General features: G+C 39.9%; 1 protein-coding gene across 11 annotated transcripts; it reads left to right on the top strand.

Annotated features, from left to right (window-relative positions):
• The first annotated feature begins 471 nt into the window (after positions 1–471).
• On the top strand, positions 472–12,870 carry hnrpkl (heterogeneous nuclear ribonucleoprotein K, like). 11 transcript variants are annotated; one of them, XM_026296818.1, is made up of 18 exons: positions 492–590; positions 1,470–1,487; positions 1,647–1,751; positions 2,411–2,508; positions 2,629–2,685; positions 3,576–3,619; positions 4,849–4,921; positions 5,801–5,833; positions 5,930–6,043; positions 6,355–6,483; positions 6,627–6,931; positions 7,387–7,440; positions 8,103–8,139; positions 9,889–9,904; positions 10,194–10,226; positions 10,348–10,415; positions 10,504–10,673; positions 11,531–12,870. In XM_026296818.1, the coding sequence occupies exons 1-18, from the start codon at positions 509–511 to the stop codon at positions 11,559–11,561; spliced, it is 1,467 nt and encodes a 488-aa protein (XP_026152603.1). In that variant the 5' UTR covers positions 492–508; the 3' UTR covers positions 11,562–12,870. The 11 variants fall into 11 exon arrangements, with proteins under 11 accessions (XP_026152605.1, XP_026152603.1, XP_026152607.1 ...); XM_026296824.1 differs by having other exon boundaries at positions 495–590; positions 1,403–1,487; XM_026296827.1 differs by having other exon boundaries at positions 495–590; positions 1,403–1,487; positions 1,681–1,751.
• Positions 12,871–12,985: the final 115 nt, after the last annotated feature.

The following is a 12,985-nucleotide window of genomic DNA, read 5'->3' on the forward strand; positions in this document are numbered from 1 at the left end:
CTAGACCTAAGAAGCATGGAGGGACTGTGACCTTATTATTGGAGCCTCAAACAAATGAATACAAAATGACTGAAAAGGGCCACAAAATGAAAAAAAAAATACATGCAAACCTATACAAAATTATTTAAAAGAAAAAGAAAACAACACCGAAAAGAAAAATGACTGCAGAAATATTTAAAACGACCTAATGAAACAAAAAACAAGTAGGAGTGGAAAGAAGCGTGAACGGAGTAAAAGCTGAGATAAAACCCGTAAGTGGGGGTAGGACAACTATTTTTTTTTCTCCAGGGTTCCGGGGAAGTTAAGTCGGAGGGAGCGGGGTGGGAACGTGAGGCAGAGGAGCTGCCTGCGGGTCTGAACTCGGGATGAGAAGTCCCCATAACTCTCAGGGAGCGTTTGATCATGTAGTCTGCTCGGCCCTACGGTTACGCAGACTCTCCAGCGGTTATAATGTGCCTTAGCCCCGCCCACCCGGCTGCCTTGGTAAGCGTAAGTAACAAACCACCGGATGAGTGTCCATGCTGGAAACGTGCAAACGTTTCAGGGCGAGGGAAGCGCGGAGGACCGCAGTGAACGTGGTTTTACCGCAGGTTTGTTGTATTAACCGTCATGTTTTAGCTATTCGGTAACATAACGTCGCGTCGTTTAACGTTTTTGCTGACACAGTCGGGCTTCATTGCTGACATTAGAAAGATAGCTGGCGTGTCGTTAGCGCCGTGTTCCTGTTATTTGTGAATGTTGTACCTTCGCAACGTGTAAAGTGCAGCCGGAGACACGCCTCACAGAAAACAACTGGCTAGCTTAGTCGAGCTGTTAGCATAGCAGACTAACCCAATGTCAACTTAGTAACACCGCACACAAGCTAAAGCTAGCTAACTTCTGCTAAGTGACATACACCTCCCCACTTTGCGTGTTTTGGAATTGCGCAATTTCTGCACAGTTTGTTTGAGTGATTGTTTTTGGGGTTTAGAAAACACGTTGCAGTAACGTTGCGTGATGGGCTACCTCCACAAACGGCTAATTGCTGCCTGTTGGCGCTAACGCACCTATAGGTACGTGTGTTGTTGCTGTAGGTGACAAACCCATGGGTGCTTAAAATGGGTGCTGCTAATTCCTGTAGGCGTTGAGCAGCACCACTGGTTTAGCGAGGCCTCAGTACTGGAGTGATGCTGCTCAACTAGGACTGCATGGTACAATATAGTTTGTGCAGGGTTTATACGTAGGACCACTTAGACCCTAGATTGTGCATGTTACAATGTTTTGACTAACCAGACAACATGCATGATGTACACTAGGGATTGACTGTAGGGTGTTCTGTAATTAATTCATTTTACAAATAATAATATGCTGAATATTGTCTGGTTCCAACTTCTAATATTTAAGTATTTTCTGCTCTTCCTAGTGTTATGTCATAGTAAACTGAATATCTTTGGGTTTTGGGTTTTTTGGACACAACATCAACTCTGAAGACATCACATTGGGCTTTGGTAACGTGTGATAGATATTTTTTTTATGTTTTTCTGGCATATAAAAAGGCCAAACAATGAATTAAATGCTCCAAAATTATTGCAAGGTTACCTGACAACTAAGCATTGATCACATCAGATCTTTACATCTGCTCATCATATCATTGCCTTTTTTTTTAGCAAATCCAGAAAGCCTGTTTGCATTACACTGTAGGTGCAAGACAATGGAGGTGAAAATCGAGCTGCAGGAAGAAGACATCACATTCAGCAACTCTGATGCTAATGGTAAGATCATACATCTTAATTTTGACAAAGCAAAACTTAGTCATGCATGACCATAATTTAAACTGCATGAATGAACTCATAGAGTAAGTAGAAAATGAACTGAGCCTGTCTAGTGTTATATCCAGTTTGAAATATAGTGTGTGAAACATACCGGTTAATTACTTCACTCAAGGGAGGAAAAAAAAGAATATTCCTGGCTTGCACTACATAGCATGTGGACATGTCAGATGGTTGAGGGATTCTTGTGTCCAAGAAACTGCTGTTCGGTGGGCTCTGAACAGATCTGCCGTGTTTTAATCCAGGAAGGGTACATGGTAGTGCTGGATATATTCCAGGATACAGTTGGCTGCTGAAAGAAATCCATTCTTTGGGCAAAACGCACTTTATATTTAGCAGTCGATATAATTTTTTTTGGTCACTAATAGGAAAGTTTTAGTGGCTGTAGTCATTAATAATGATTAGCTTCCCTTTGCCATTTTTTCCATACAGAGGCATAGTCTGTTTTTTTTTTTTTTTTTTAAATACTGCTATACATTAGCGTTACATTAGTTACAGTGCTGTTATGTTAATTACCACTTAAGTTATCAGTTGTGATTGATGAATACCATGTGTGCAATGACTGCGTGGTTCAATTTTGATCTGAATTGTCTTCCTCTCAGGTAAACGCCCAGCTGAGGACATGGACGAGGAACAGGCCTTTAAACGGTCACGCAACACAGATGAAATGGTGGAGCTCCGTGTGCTGCTTCAGAGCAAAGTAAAGATTTATTCAGCTCCCACAGTGGACCACATCAGTGTTTGGGCCAATCTGTTGTTTTTTTCCCCTATTAATCAAACGAGTTTTGTTTTTCTAAGGAAACCCCTCTTGTTTTCGCAGAATGCTGGTGCTGTTATCGGAAAGGGTGGAAAGAACATAAAAGCCCTACGCACAGACGTGAGTAAATAAATAAAATGCTGCCAACATTTCTGCAGCTGAGGAGAACATTTATTAGGCTCACGCCCCTCTGTTGCAGAACCTTTTGGAGCTGACACCACTGTGCTGTGTTATTGTTGAAAGATATTTAAATTAAAATGATCCAAACCCAAATTCAAAATAATTTGAACCCCGACTTACTCAGTTCCCACAGAAACAGTCTTAGAATTCTTTGTTTTTAATCATTTGACATCAACAATTGACATGCACTGTGGACACACAAGGAAGGCATTTTTAAACAGATCTGTTGGATTTTATGTTCGGTTCTCTTGTGAGTTTCAGCCTGAGCGCAGTTCCCTTTACAGTGTTGACACTTTGTTTGTCCTTGACATGACAACAAGTTCCTCAAAGCCTGAGAGGTTGTAGTGTTTTTGTTTTTTTTTTTTTTTCTTTTCTTTTTTTTCTTTTGGAGGAAAGTGAATCTCTGTAGCTTTCCAGACTGTGTAACAAACTAATCTTTGTCCAGGTCACACTTCCTGTTCTTCTTCACTTACCACAGTTTCAAGTCTCTCATTTCACTTTTGGGACAAAGTAAAGCGTGTATTCAATTAAAAATGTATTCCTTCTCCCCCTCTTCCCTTCTCCTTTACTTTTTTGTTTTTATTTTTGGCCACCTTCCTCCGTTGCCCATGTACTGGATCGACATGCCCCTCCTGCGTTGCCCACCTTGATGTTGGCCCAACCTCCGCCCCTGAACGCCCGCCCGCCCACCTGACACTCCCGGTTGGCCCCGCCCATAAACCGTGCCCCTCCTTAAATGGGCGCCTAACTTGTGATTGAATGCCCCCGCCCAATGCCAACCTCCTCCACCACAACCACCACCACCACCACCATCACCTCGGCCCATGCAGTACAATGCCAGTGTATCAGTCCCAGACAGCAGTGGCCCAGAGCGGTATGTCCCACCAGTTATTGCCTCACTGCCTGATTAGAACAGTGAAACATGTCTTTGATATCCTGCCTTCTGTTTCATTTGAACATATTTATATACATGACAGTATACTCCCCCATCCTCCAAACACCCCCCTCCTTCTCCACTTGTAAGAGACGTGTATTGTTACTTTTGATTTTTTTTTTCTGTCCATTTTAAGCATCTCCATTGAGTTGCTCTTTGTCATTATAGTTTATTGTCCAAGCAGTGAATCACTGACAACCCACTACTAAGTAGAATAATGTTAGCAACACAGCTGTCGGATGCTGGTTTTCCTTGCTCTGATGTAAAAAATTACCATGAAACTTTTGGAAGCAGATATCTTTTTCTCGCTCTGTCCTTTGTGGCCCACCTGGTCCCCTTATCTCTGACTCCCCCCTCCTCCTCCATCCCCCTACCCACTGTTTTCAGCATCACTGTCCATGATCTCTGAGAGAGCGCTGGCTCTTGTTCGGAGGCTCAGTCCCCCACTCTGTCACTCATTAATGTTGTCTCTTTATTTAATTGTGCTGCATCGCTTCTGTTAAATTTCTCTCAGGTCACATCAGATCAGAGCTGCCTGCCAAACTTTTCATAACCCCACCCCACCCCACCCTTGCTGTTGTCCTGTGCCACAGAGTAGTTGGTAGTAATCACTCATATATCCTTCCCCACTTCAACTCCTATGCTCTGTTTTCTACTGCCCACCTCGTCTACTCCTCACCTCAGCCTCAAGCCCTCTCCTCCCCACATCTTTCCTCTTCCCCAACCCCCTGATTACAGTAAAGAAGGTGTGCTGGTGGTGCAATTGTCATGGCAGATTATTGTTTCAGTTTATGTTCCTTTTCCCCAACTTGCTGGTGGTGGGAAGGTTATATACAAACTCTCTCGCACACCCTCCCCCAACTCTGTGACGAGTCTCACGTTAATTTAAGCCGTTCTGAAGCTGCCCATCCTCTCAAGGCTTCTCTTTCAAAATAATACTAGATTGAGTGCATGTCAGCTGCTTATTTAAATCAGTTTAGTGTTGGGGAAAAGTTATAATTGTGCATAGTCCTAATTTTTTCTTTTTAGTTTGAAACCTTTTGTAAGTCTCTCTGTAACTGTTTGTTGAACAACTTCTCACATTTTTTTTTTTTTATCAGGTTTTGTGTTGTACTTTTAAACTGTTTTATAATGCCTTGCTTACTTTTGGCCAAAATGGTCCCTGACAGGATCCTGAGTGTGAATGCCAGCATCGACACTATTGGAGACATTCTGCTGAAAATTATACCAACTCTAGAGGAGGTAAGGCTCAATGGTAATTACCTTGTTAATTGTGTGTATGTGAGCAGAGAACAGTCCAGGATGATTGATGAGTTTGGTGTTAGACATATGAGGCATGTTGGAATTAAAAGAACTGAAAAAAATATCATTTGGTTGTAAATATGCAGAATTGAATCCCTGTGTAGGTTGTAGCACCAGCAGCACAATATTTTTAAGTATCTCCACACTTTTACTTGTTTCATGAATGCACATAAGGACATGCAAACATTTGCATTAAAAAATGTTGATATTATGTTTGATAGACCTCACAGATTCAAATAGTGGTCCAACTGAGGTCTGTCAAACCGAGGTCCAAACAGGATCTCTACCGGATTAGACTAAACGCAGCTTACCAGCTGGGAAAATGCATACCTGAACCTGAAGAGACCCAAACCTATATATTATATTGTAAACCTTAGCTTTACTAAACCCAACCCATCAAAACAGTCCTAACCCAAACTATAACCCTTTACTTTGGTTGTAAAAGCAGAGCTGGCCATAAGTCATGCATATGCCTTTACTGCAGTGGTCTTTTTAAACTACTCACGTCAACCTGAGAGCCTGGACCTGTTATTGACCGTGCAGACAAATCACTGCAGTCACTCCTATGCAATGGCAGCCCATACTAATATTGATCCTCTACCATATTTAGCACCTGGAACACATTGCATCAGATGTGTCCAAACACCAAAATAAAAGATTACACATTTATATTGATCCAGGTTTTTGTGCCCTGTAACATATTATGCATCACACTTTACTGACCTTGGATATATTTTTCAAGTGGTATCTTGATTTTTCACAGAAGTGATAATTCTGTGTTGTTTCTGAGGCTGATATTTTTTGATGATTTTCCAACAGCTTGGCCAGACCTTGGTTCATCATTTTAGAAAAGTAAAATTAAAATTGCAATATTTTACAAAACAAAAATATCCTATATTTTATCCGCAAGATCCTACTGATATTACTGACTGTGCATTGTTTTTACAGTACCAACATTATAGTGGGATTGATTTTGACTGTGAGCTTCGCTTGCTGATCCATCAGAGTTTGGCAGGGGGCATCATTGGGGTGAAAGGTGCCAAGATAAAGGAGCTGAGAGAGGTAGGACAGACTCTAGGTTTGTGGGAGCCTCACCTTGATGTTCTGTAGATCAGTTGTTATAATTGTTGTATTAGGTTTTATACTTTTTATACTGTTGTGAACAAACTATGGTCTGGTTCTCCATGTTTCCTTTTACTATGTTCCATAACTTAGTTTGCAGTAGTATTAACAGTAATAACATTATGTGCATGTATACAAGGCCAAATTGATTTTTTTTTTTGTTTGTTTTTTTTCTGGTGTCCCTGAATAGTTCAGTAGTAAAATAATGAAAAGTGATGGTATTCATGTTCATATTCATGTTTCTGTGCCAGAACACCCAGACCACCATTAAGTTGTTTCAGGAGTGCTGTCCACACTCCACGGACAGAGTCGTCCTGGTTGGAGGAAAACCTGAACGTGTTATTGAATGTATAAAAGTTATTCTGGAGCTGGTGTCAGAGGTGCGTTCACAGTCTTGAAATCTGCTGATAGCCTCTTCATACTTTACAGTCTTGGGTTTCACCTCATCATTGGTTTCATCAGTTATTTCTGAGTAGGCTTTTGCAATCTCTTGTCTTTCTTTTTCTTTGCCTTCAATGTGCAGGCGCCAATCAAAGGTCGTGCCCAGCCTTATGACCCTAATTTCTATGATGAAACATATGACTATGGAGGTTTCACCATGTTATTTGAGGAACGGGGAAGACGACCCATTGGTGGCTTCCCCATTCGTGTGCATGGGGGCTTTGAACGTATGCCTCCCGTTCGTGGCAGCAGACCCATGCCTCCATCCAGAAGGGACTATGATGACCTGAGCCCCCGTCGAGGTCCTCCACCACCTCTGAGCAGAGGTGGACGAGGCGGCAGTCGAGCACGCAACCTGCCTCTTCCACCACCACCACTGCCAAGAGGGTAAGTAAAAGCTCACTTAGTTTGGTTGCTTTCCCACTTGCATGGTTCACAGTGGCTTGGTTCATTTGGGCTGGTGTGAAAGCTGTCAGTCAAGAATATAAAGAATAGAGCCTTTATCTTCTTCCATGCAGACTCTGATATGGTGTGTATTTAAGCAATTTCTATATTAAAGGTGAGTGAATAATGTTTCATAGTGTGCCAGTTGTAGGCTGCTAAAAATTCTAATCATCATTTTGAGATCTTTCTGATGCCAGGATAAATAATTTCAAAAAGTTCACGCATAATTTTTCTTCAGTCACCAGAATTAGATTTGCCACGCCAAAGCTAAAAGGCAACAGAACGTCTTATTTATTCTTATTGAACCAAACAGGTGTGAAAGCGACAATATATTGATTAAATACAGATTGACATTTTTATTTTTCCAATGCTCTTTCATTGTCTGTCATTGTTTACAGGGGAGACAGATTTGCACATGGCAGCTACCACAGCAGTATGGACGAAAGACCAAGGTGAGCATGGAAAAGGATGGTAATAAGGGCTGGTGTTCAAATAATGACTTCTGGCCAACATGAACAAATAAATGTCATGTTAAGTAAATATTGAGGGAATTACCCACAGCCTGCTGCATCAGCTCAAGTATTAATATTAGTAAAATGTACATTTCCATATTCACCCAGATCATCAGCAGAGCAGGAGTTGCTCATACCTAATGGTATAGTGTTCTGAGGTTTCATTTCTTAAACAGAAATGTTTTCATACTCAGTCCCAGTTGTTTTGTTATTTCTTTACAAATGAATGTGTTAAACTTCTATCAGCCAGGCTCAAAACTGATGATTTCCACATTATAGTTCTACCTATACATACCTACTGACCTAGAAATAAAGGCCTGCTCTAATATAAGCATGCCCCCAAATAAGGGTCTGAGAATTTACAATAATTATATTTTTACAGAAAGTTCAGCGACAGATGTCACTGAAAGTTGCTCTGTACCAGAATGCCAACCCACCAGCGTTGATTCAGAGTCTGGTCACAGGCCATGAGGAGAGTCTGCACGTGTTTAACACTGAGCTTTCTTAATACCAATTCAACAGTGCTGACCTGCTTGATACTGTATTGTTAAGTGTCCTGTAGTGTAGAGAAACTATATTAATGCATACCTTTTTGTGTGTAGTGAAAGAAGAGGCCGAGGAGACCGTTATGACAGCATGGTGAGTGCCATCAACGTTTACAGGTGCTGCTGTAATGCCAGGCTGTATGTCTGCAGCTTTCTTGTTGTGTAGTAGGCGTTTGTGAATTATGCTGCAGATGAGGTGATGGGAATTCCTTTTTCTGAGTGTAGTACAGAGCACAGAGGCATGGAGCTGTGCTGCGTTTTCACTGTGTATGCACACTGATTTAGGCCTGTTGTTGCCTGGCAACAGTTGTCTCCTTGGTTACCACAGAGCAGCTGAGTACGTAGTCCAGAGATCCACCAGGCTGGCAAATGAACTTGAGCTGAAACCAAAGTAATTCCTGAGCAGGTTCCCTTCCCGGTCTTAGCTCAAAACAAGTACTTTCAGTAACAGGGCAAAGACTTCATTTGACCAAATAAATACCAATAAGTTGTCAGCGAATTCCTGATATTTAAAACAAACAGTGCATGACAATCCGATAAACATCTTGGTTTGCTTATCAAAATGAGAATGGATTTCAGCAACAAGTCTCTAGAAATGAATAAGATAAGGGAAGCATATGGCTTTTCTTTTACTCATCTAAAATCTCCATAAATACAAGTTGGTAAAAGATGTAATGTATTGCTGAGATAATTCAAAAAATTTAGGGGATAACCTTGTTCTAATCTAGATGGTCACATTAATACGTTTCTATTACCTTTTGAAAAGTCAGAGGATGAATTTATCCTTTATCAGGTTAAGTGAAATCATTATAGTGTTTTTAAATGTCCTAAATATGAGCAATTAATTGTTTGATAAAATTAGCGCTGTGATGAACCATATCTATAAAAAAGTAATATCCCAGATTGTTGAAAGCTTAAGCACTCAATAAGGTTGTATTTTTGACCCAGTTTCAGTGTTCCTAAGTGCTAAAGTCAGTGACTGCTTTAACATAAAATATGGAATCATTTTATATCTGTAATGTTTATTCTTTAGATGGTTGTGTGTTATTTTTCTTTTCACACCATCTGAATCTCATCTCATGCTGTAAAATCTGCTAATGGAACCTCTTCACAATAACCAGAAGTCCAAGGGCAGTGTGAACTCTGTACTTTCACAGTATTCAGCAGAAATATTTTGCAAGGTGATGCTGTAAAATAGAAAATGTAGACACAATAGCTAACATGAGAAAATAATTTACTCCCATCTCTGGCTGCAGGCAGAACAAGTGTCAAAGTTACTCAAGCAGTTCTTTTCTTTAACCATAGAAGGCATACATCACTACATCAGCAACTTTTAGTACCTAGAGCTTCAAGTTGTCTTTAAGCCATTATCACATTATGACTATTACATCATTCAAGGACAGCTGTATCCTATCACTGTTTTGTTTTTAGTGTTTTTCAGGTGAATAATTCCATAAAGATACTGGAAAAAACTCTTATCATCTTAGTTCCTACAGATGTTTCAGTGCCCTGCAGGCCTCAGAATGAAAAGGAGTAATGCACTATTGAGATAAAACATGAATGCCACTAAACATGCAGGGACTGCTAACACTGAATCAGTACTGACTCAGAAGTTGTGGAACATTTCCAACACTTTGCTGAGTCTGTGCCTCAGATCATTGATTCTTTAGACAAAAAAGATCCTATACAGTATTGGCCAGGTTGTTTATAACTTTGTAGAATTAACTGTTTATTATTGTCCATAAAACTTTAAAAGGTTCTAATCACATATTATCAGAAAGTGAAATTAAAACAGTTTTATGTTTTGTCTTTTTTACTGCTACCAACTGATCCTGAAATGCAGAGTGGAGGTGGATATGGTGAGTCCTGCAGTTAATTCTTCAAAGGAAAACCCTGTTTTGTTCTTGTGTGTTTTGGTTTTGGCCATCATCCTTTTCAGATATGTCATATGGGGACACAGTTACTCCTAACAAAAACAGAACAAACGCATATTTGTCCTTTAACATACTTGTTTGAGCACAGCAATGGAGAACTTATTTGTCCTGGACATTCTGTCTGTGTTGTTTACTGTCACACTATCCCTTTTCTTTGTCCCAATGGTGTATTTTCATTTTTCACTTTCTTGTTTTCTTTTCACTGTTTTCTAAGACAACAATTCTTCCTGGGAGCACTTTCAGGCTGGTGAGTGTGAACTAATCTTTACTGTCCCTGTCTTGCTTCTTAACCTGAAGGCATTGTTTCATGTGGTTTCACGCTTTAATTGAAGACAAATTCACCTTAGATGTACTTTATCGCCTCTTAGGTGGTAGAGGCTCATACAGTGATATAGGAGGCCCAGTCATCACAACACAAGTAACCATCCCAAAAGATGTAAGTCAGACATCTATTCACAGTGGAAAAACACATGGCTCTTAAAGTAAAGGAGGACAGAAAATCCATTTGTGTGGTTGTTGTGCAGCTGGCTGGCTCCATCATCGGTAAGGGTGGCCAGAGGATCAAGCAGATCCGCCATGAGTCTGGGGCATCCATCAAGATTGATGAACCACTAGAGGGCTCTGAGGACCGCATCATCACCATCACAGGAACACAGGACCAGATCCAGAACGCGCAGTACCTGCTGCAGAACAGGCATGTGCTCCTGTCATTTCCCCTCCAGAAAAGTCTTTATCATCACATTGGAGCAGTGTGGTCAGTTCTGATGGCCTGCTCATTCAGTACTCGATAGAAGTAAAACATTTGGCTTTGACTATATACTACTGCTTTGTCAGTTTGTGCTCCAGACATTTGAACACAGCAAAAAAAATTTGATACCTGCTAATTTTTTTTTTTTTAAAGCTGAAACTGGTTGATTAGTTGATCAGCACAAAATGAATCCAATGAATGACAACAATTTTAATAACTGATTAATCATTGTCCTTTTAAGTAAAGTGCAAATACTTGATTGTTTCACCCTCTTGAATTTAAGGTTGTGCAGCTTTTTTGCTTTGTCATTTGTAATTTTGTCAAAAAACAACTTACAGGGCAATTTTCATTATTTTGTGATGTTTTGTGTAATTGGCAGGTTGATGATGACGGCAGTCATTAGTTGTTGCCCTAATTTATAAAAAGCAAACAGGTTTTCTTAAATCAGTTGTCATTTTCCACTATCATATGCCAGTACATAAGGGTGCTGAGCCTTTTTTTTTTCGTAAACCAGTAGTTAATTTTGAAGCATTTGTCAGTTCACAAATTTCTTTCCCTTCCATCACTAAAAGGCTTAGCTGGACTCAGCAGTCATCTTGCTTCTTGCAGAAGCCTTAAGAATTTATTTTCAGCCCTGACCTTGGCTTACTTTTTATAACTCAATTGTGCTCCACATGAAAAATGTCTTGGAGTTTGCAGCATCCAGCTTAGACAGCTCCTGACACATGTCATGTTCCTGTTAAAATAGATACTTCTTAATGTTATGAAATGTAATGAAATGAAACCTTTCTGTCTTGTTTTAGTGTGAGGCAGTACTCTGGCCGGTTCTTCTAGGAAGGAGGAGGTGAAGAAGAAGAGTGAAACCATGCTGCCATACTGTTTGCTCCTTCTATTCAAAGCCTACATTCCTCTGCTTTGGGTAGATGTTCCCCCTCCATTAACTGCCACACACTACACCACCCATCTATACATAATACATTTTAATTTAAAGAGTCTGGAAAAACCTACTATCAAACAGCAAACAACATATTTCTGTGCTGGTGTAATTATTTTTTGCAAGATTGTTGTGCCGTCATTGGAGTAAAATCAATCTGTGAGATAAGTTTCAGTGTCGTGAGCTGCCCTGCTCCTTATCTCCCTCATTTCAGCATAGCATGCAGAATGTAAGCTTTTTGTAAGGAACATTATGTGATTTTTATTTTTCGTTCAAACGTTGAAGCACACTCTCCAAATGAAGATGCATGGTCTCTGAACAGTTAAAGAACCATTTAAAACAACTTTTAATTTTAAACAACATATTTACACTTTTTGAACTTTACAACGAAGTTCTTTTTTTATAAAGAAATAGACAAAATTCTGGAAATATGCTTATTTGTGTTGCAGTGGAAGGTTTTAGATGGGAAAACTGATATCACTCTGAGGCTGGTTTCACAAAGACCGACTTTGCTCAAATCAAGCTAATATTGAGATTTAAGATAGAAATAATGTTTGTTAGGACTAATTTGCCAGGCTAGCAGTTTCCCCCTGTTTCAAGTCTTTATGCTAAGCTAATCTAACCAGTTTATGTTTAATGGTCAGAAGTGAGAGTTGTCTCTTTTCTATCTAGGTAAACTCTTCCTTTAAACAAATAAACATATTTCCCAAATATTGAGCCTTTGTGTTAAGTTGAGGTAAATGTGCCAGTTGGATTTTGCAAAATGAACATTTTAAGAATTTTTTGTTGAAGGACAAGGAGCTGTATAAAGTGTGTGTGTGTGTGTATATATATATATATACATAGAAATAGTAATTTCATGAGTGGTTAGATTGGCCCAGACTACTTTCTGCTTTCCTGGAAGGAGCCGTGGCCAAAAGACAGGTTTGGTAAACTGATGATTTATTGTCTGCCACTCGCCAGGATGGACTCGCTGTGATGCAACTTTCATATCTGATCTGCTAGATCCATTTACTCTTGCACAAGCGGTTTTTTTTTAAAAAACAAAACCTTTTACAACTTTGTTCAAAGGATCTCTGGAGACAGTTTGATGTGAGAAGCATACAGCATTGTGAGCCCACGAGTGGATTTCTGTCTTTTTGTCATACTTGTGTCTGAAATCTGTCTTTCCTGCAGGTGTAGAGTTAATAAAACCTGTGACACAATGCACCAAGTGTGTGTTCTTTAAATCAGCGACTAGACAACATATGTAGACTATATTTCATGGGTTTAATAACTAGATTTCAGTGAGGGTGCTGTGTTTTGCCTGAACTGTCACATGCAT

The sequence above is a fragment of the Mastacembelus armatus genome, chromosome 12 (assembly GCF_900324485.2).
Source record: "Mastacembelus armatus chromosome 12, fMasArm1.2, whole genome shotgun sequence".
NCBI classification, from domain to species: Eukaryota; Metazoa; Chordata; class Actinopteri; order Synbranchiformes; family Mastacembelidae; genus Mastacembelus; species Mastacembelus armatus.

Excerpts from the sequence above, each read along its gene's own strand:
- hnrpkl (XM_026296818.1), top strand. The coding sequence starts at position 509 with ATGAGTGTCCATGCTGGAAACGTGCAAACGTTTCAGGGCGAGGGAAGC. Across the intron at positions 2,509-2,628 it reads GTGTGCTGCTTCAGAGCAAA|AATGCTGGTGCTGTTATCGG; the intron begins GTAAAGATTTAT and ends TTGTTTTCGCAG. Across the intron at positions 4,922-5,800 it reads TTATACCAACTCTAGAGGAG|CTTGGCCAGACCTTGGTTCA; the intron begins GTAAGGCTCAAT and ends ATTTTCCAACAG.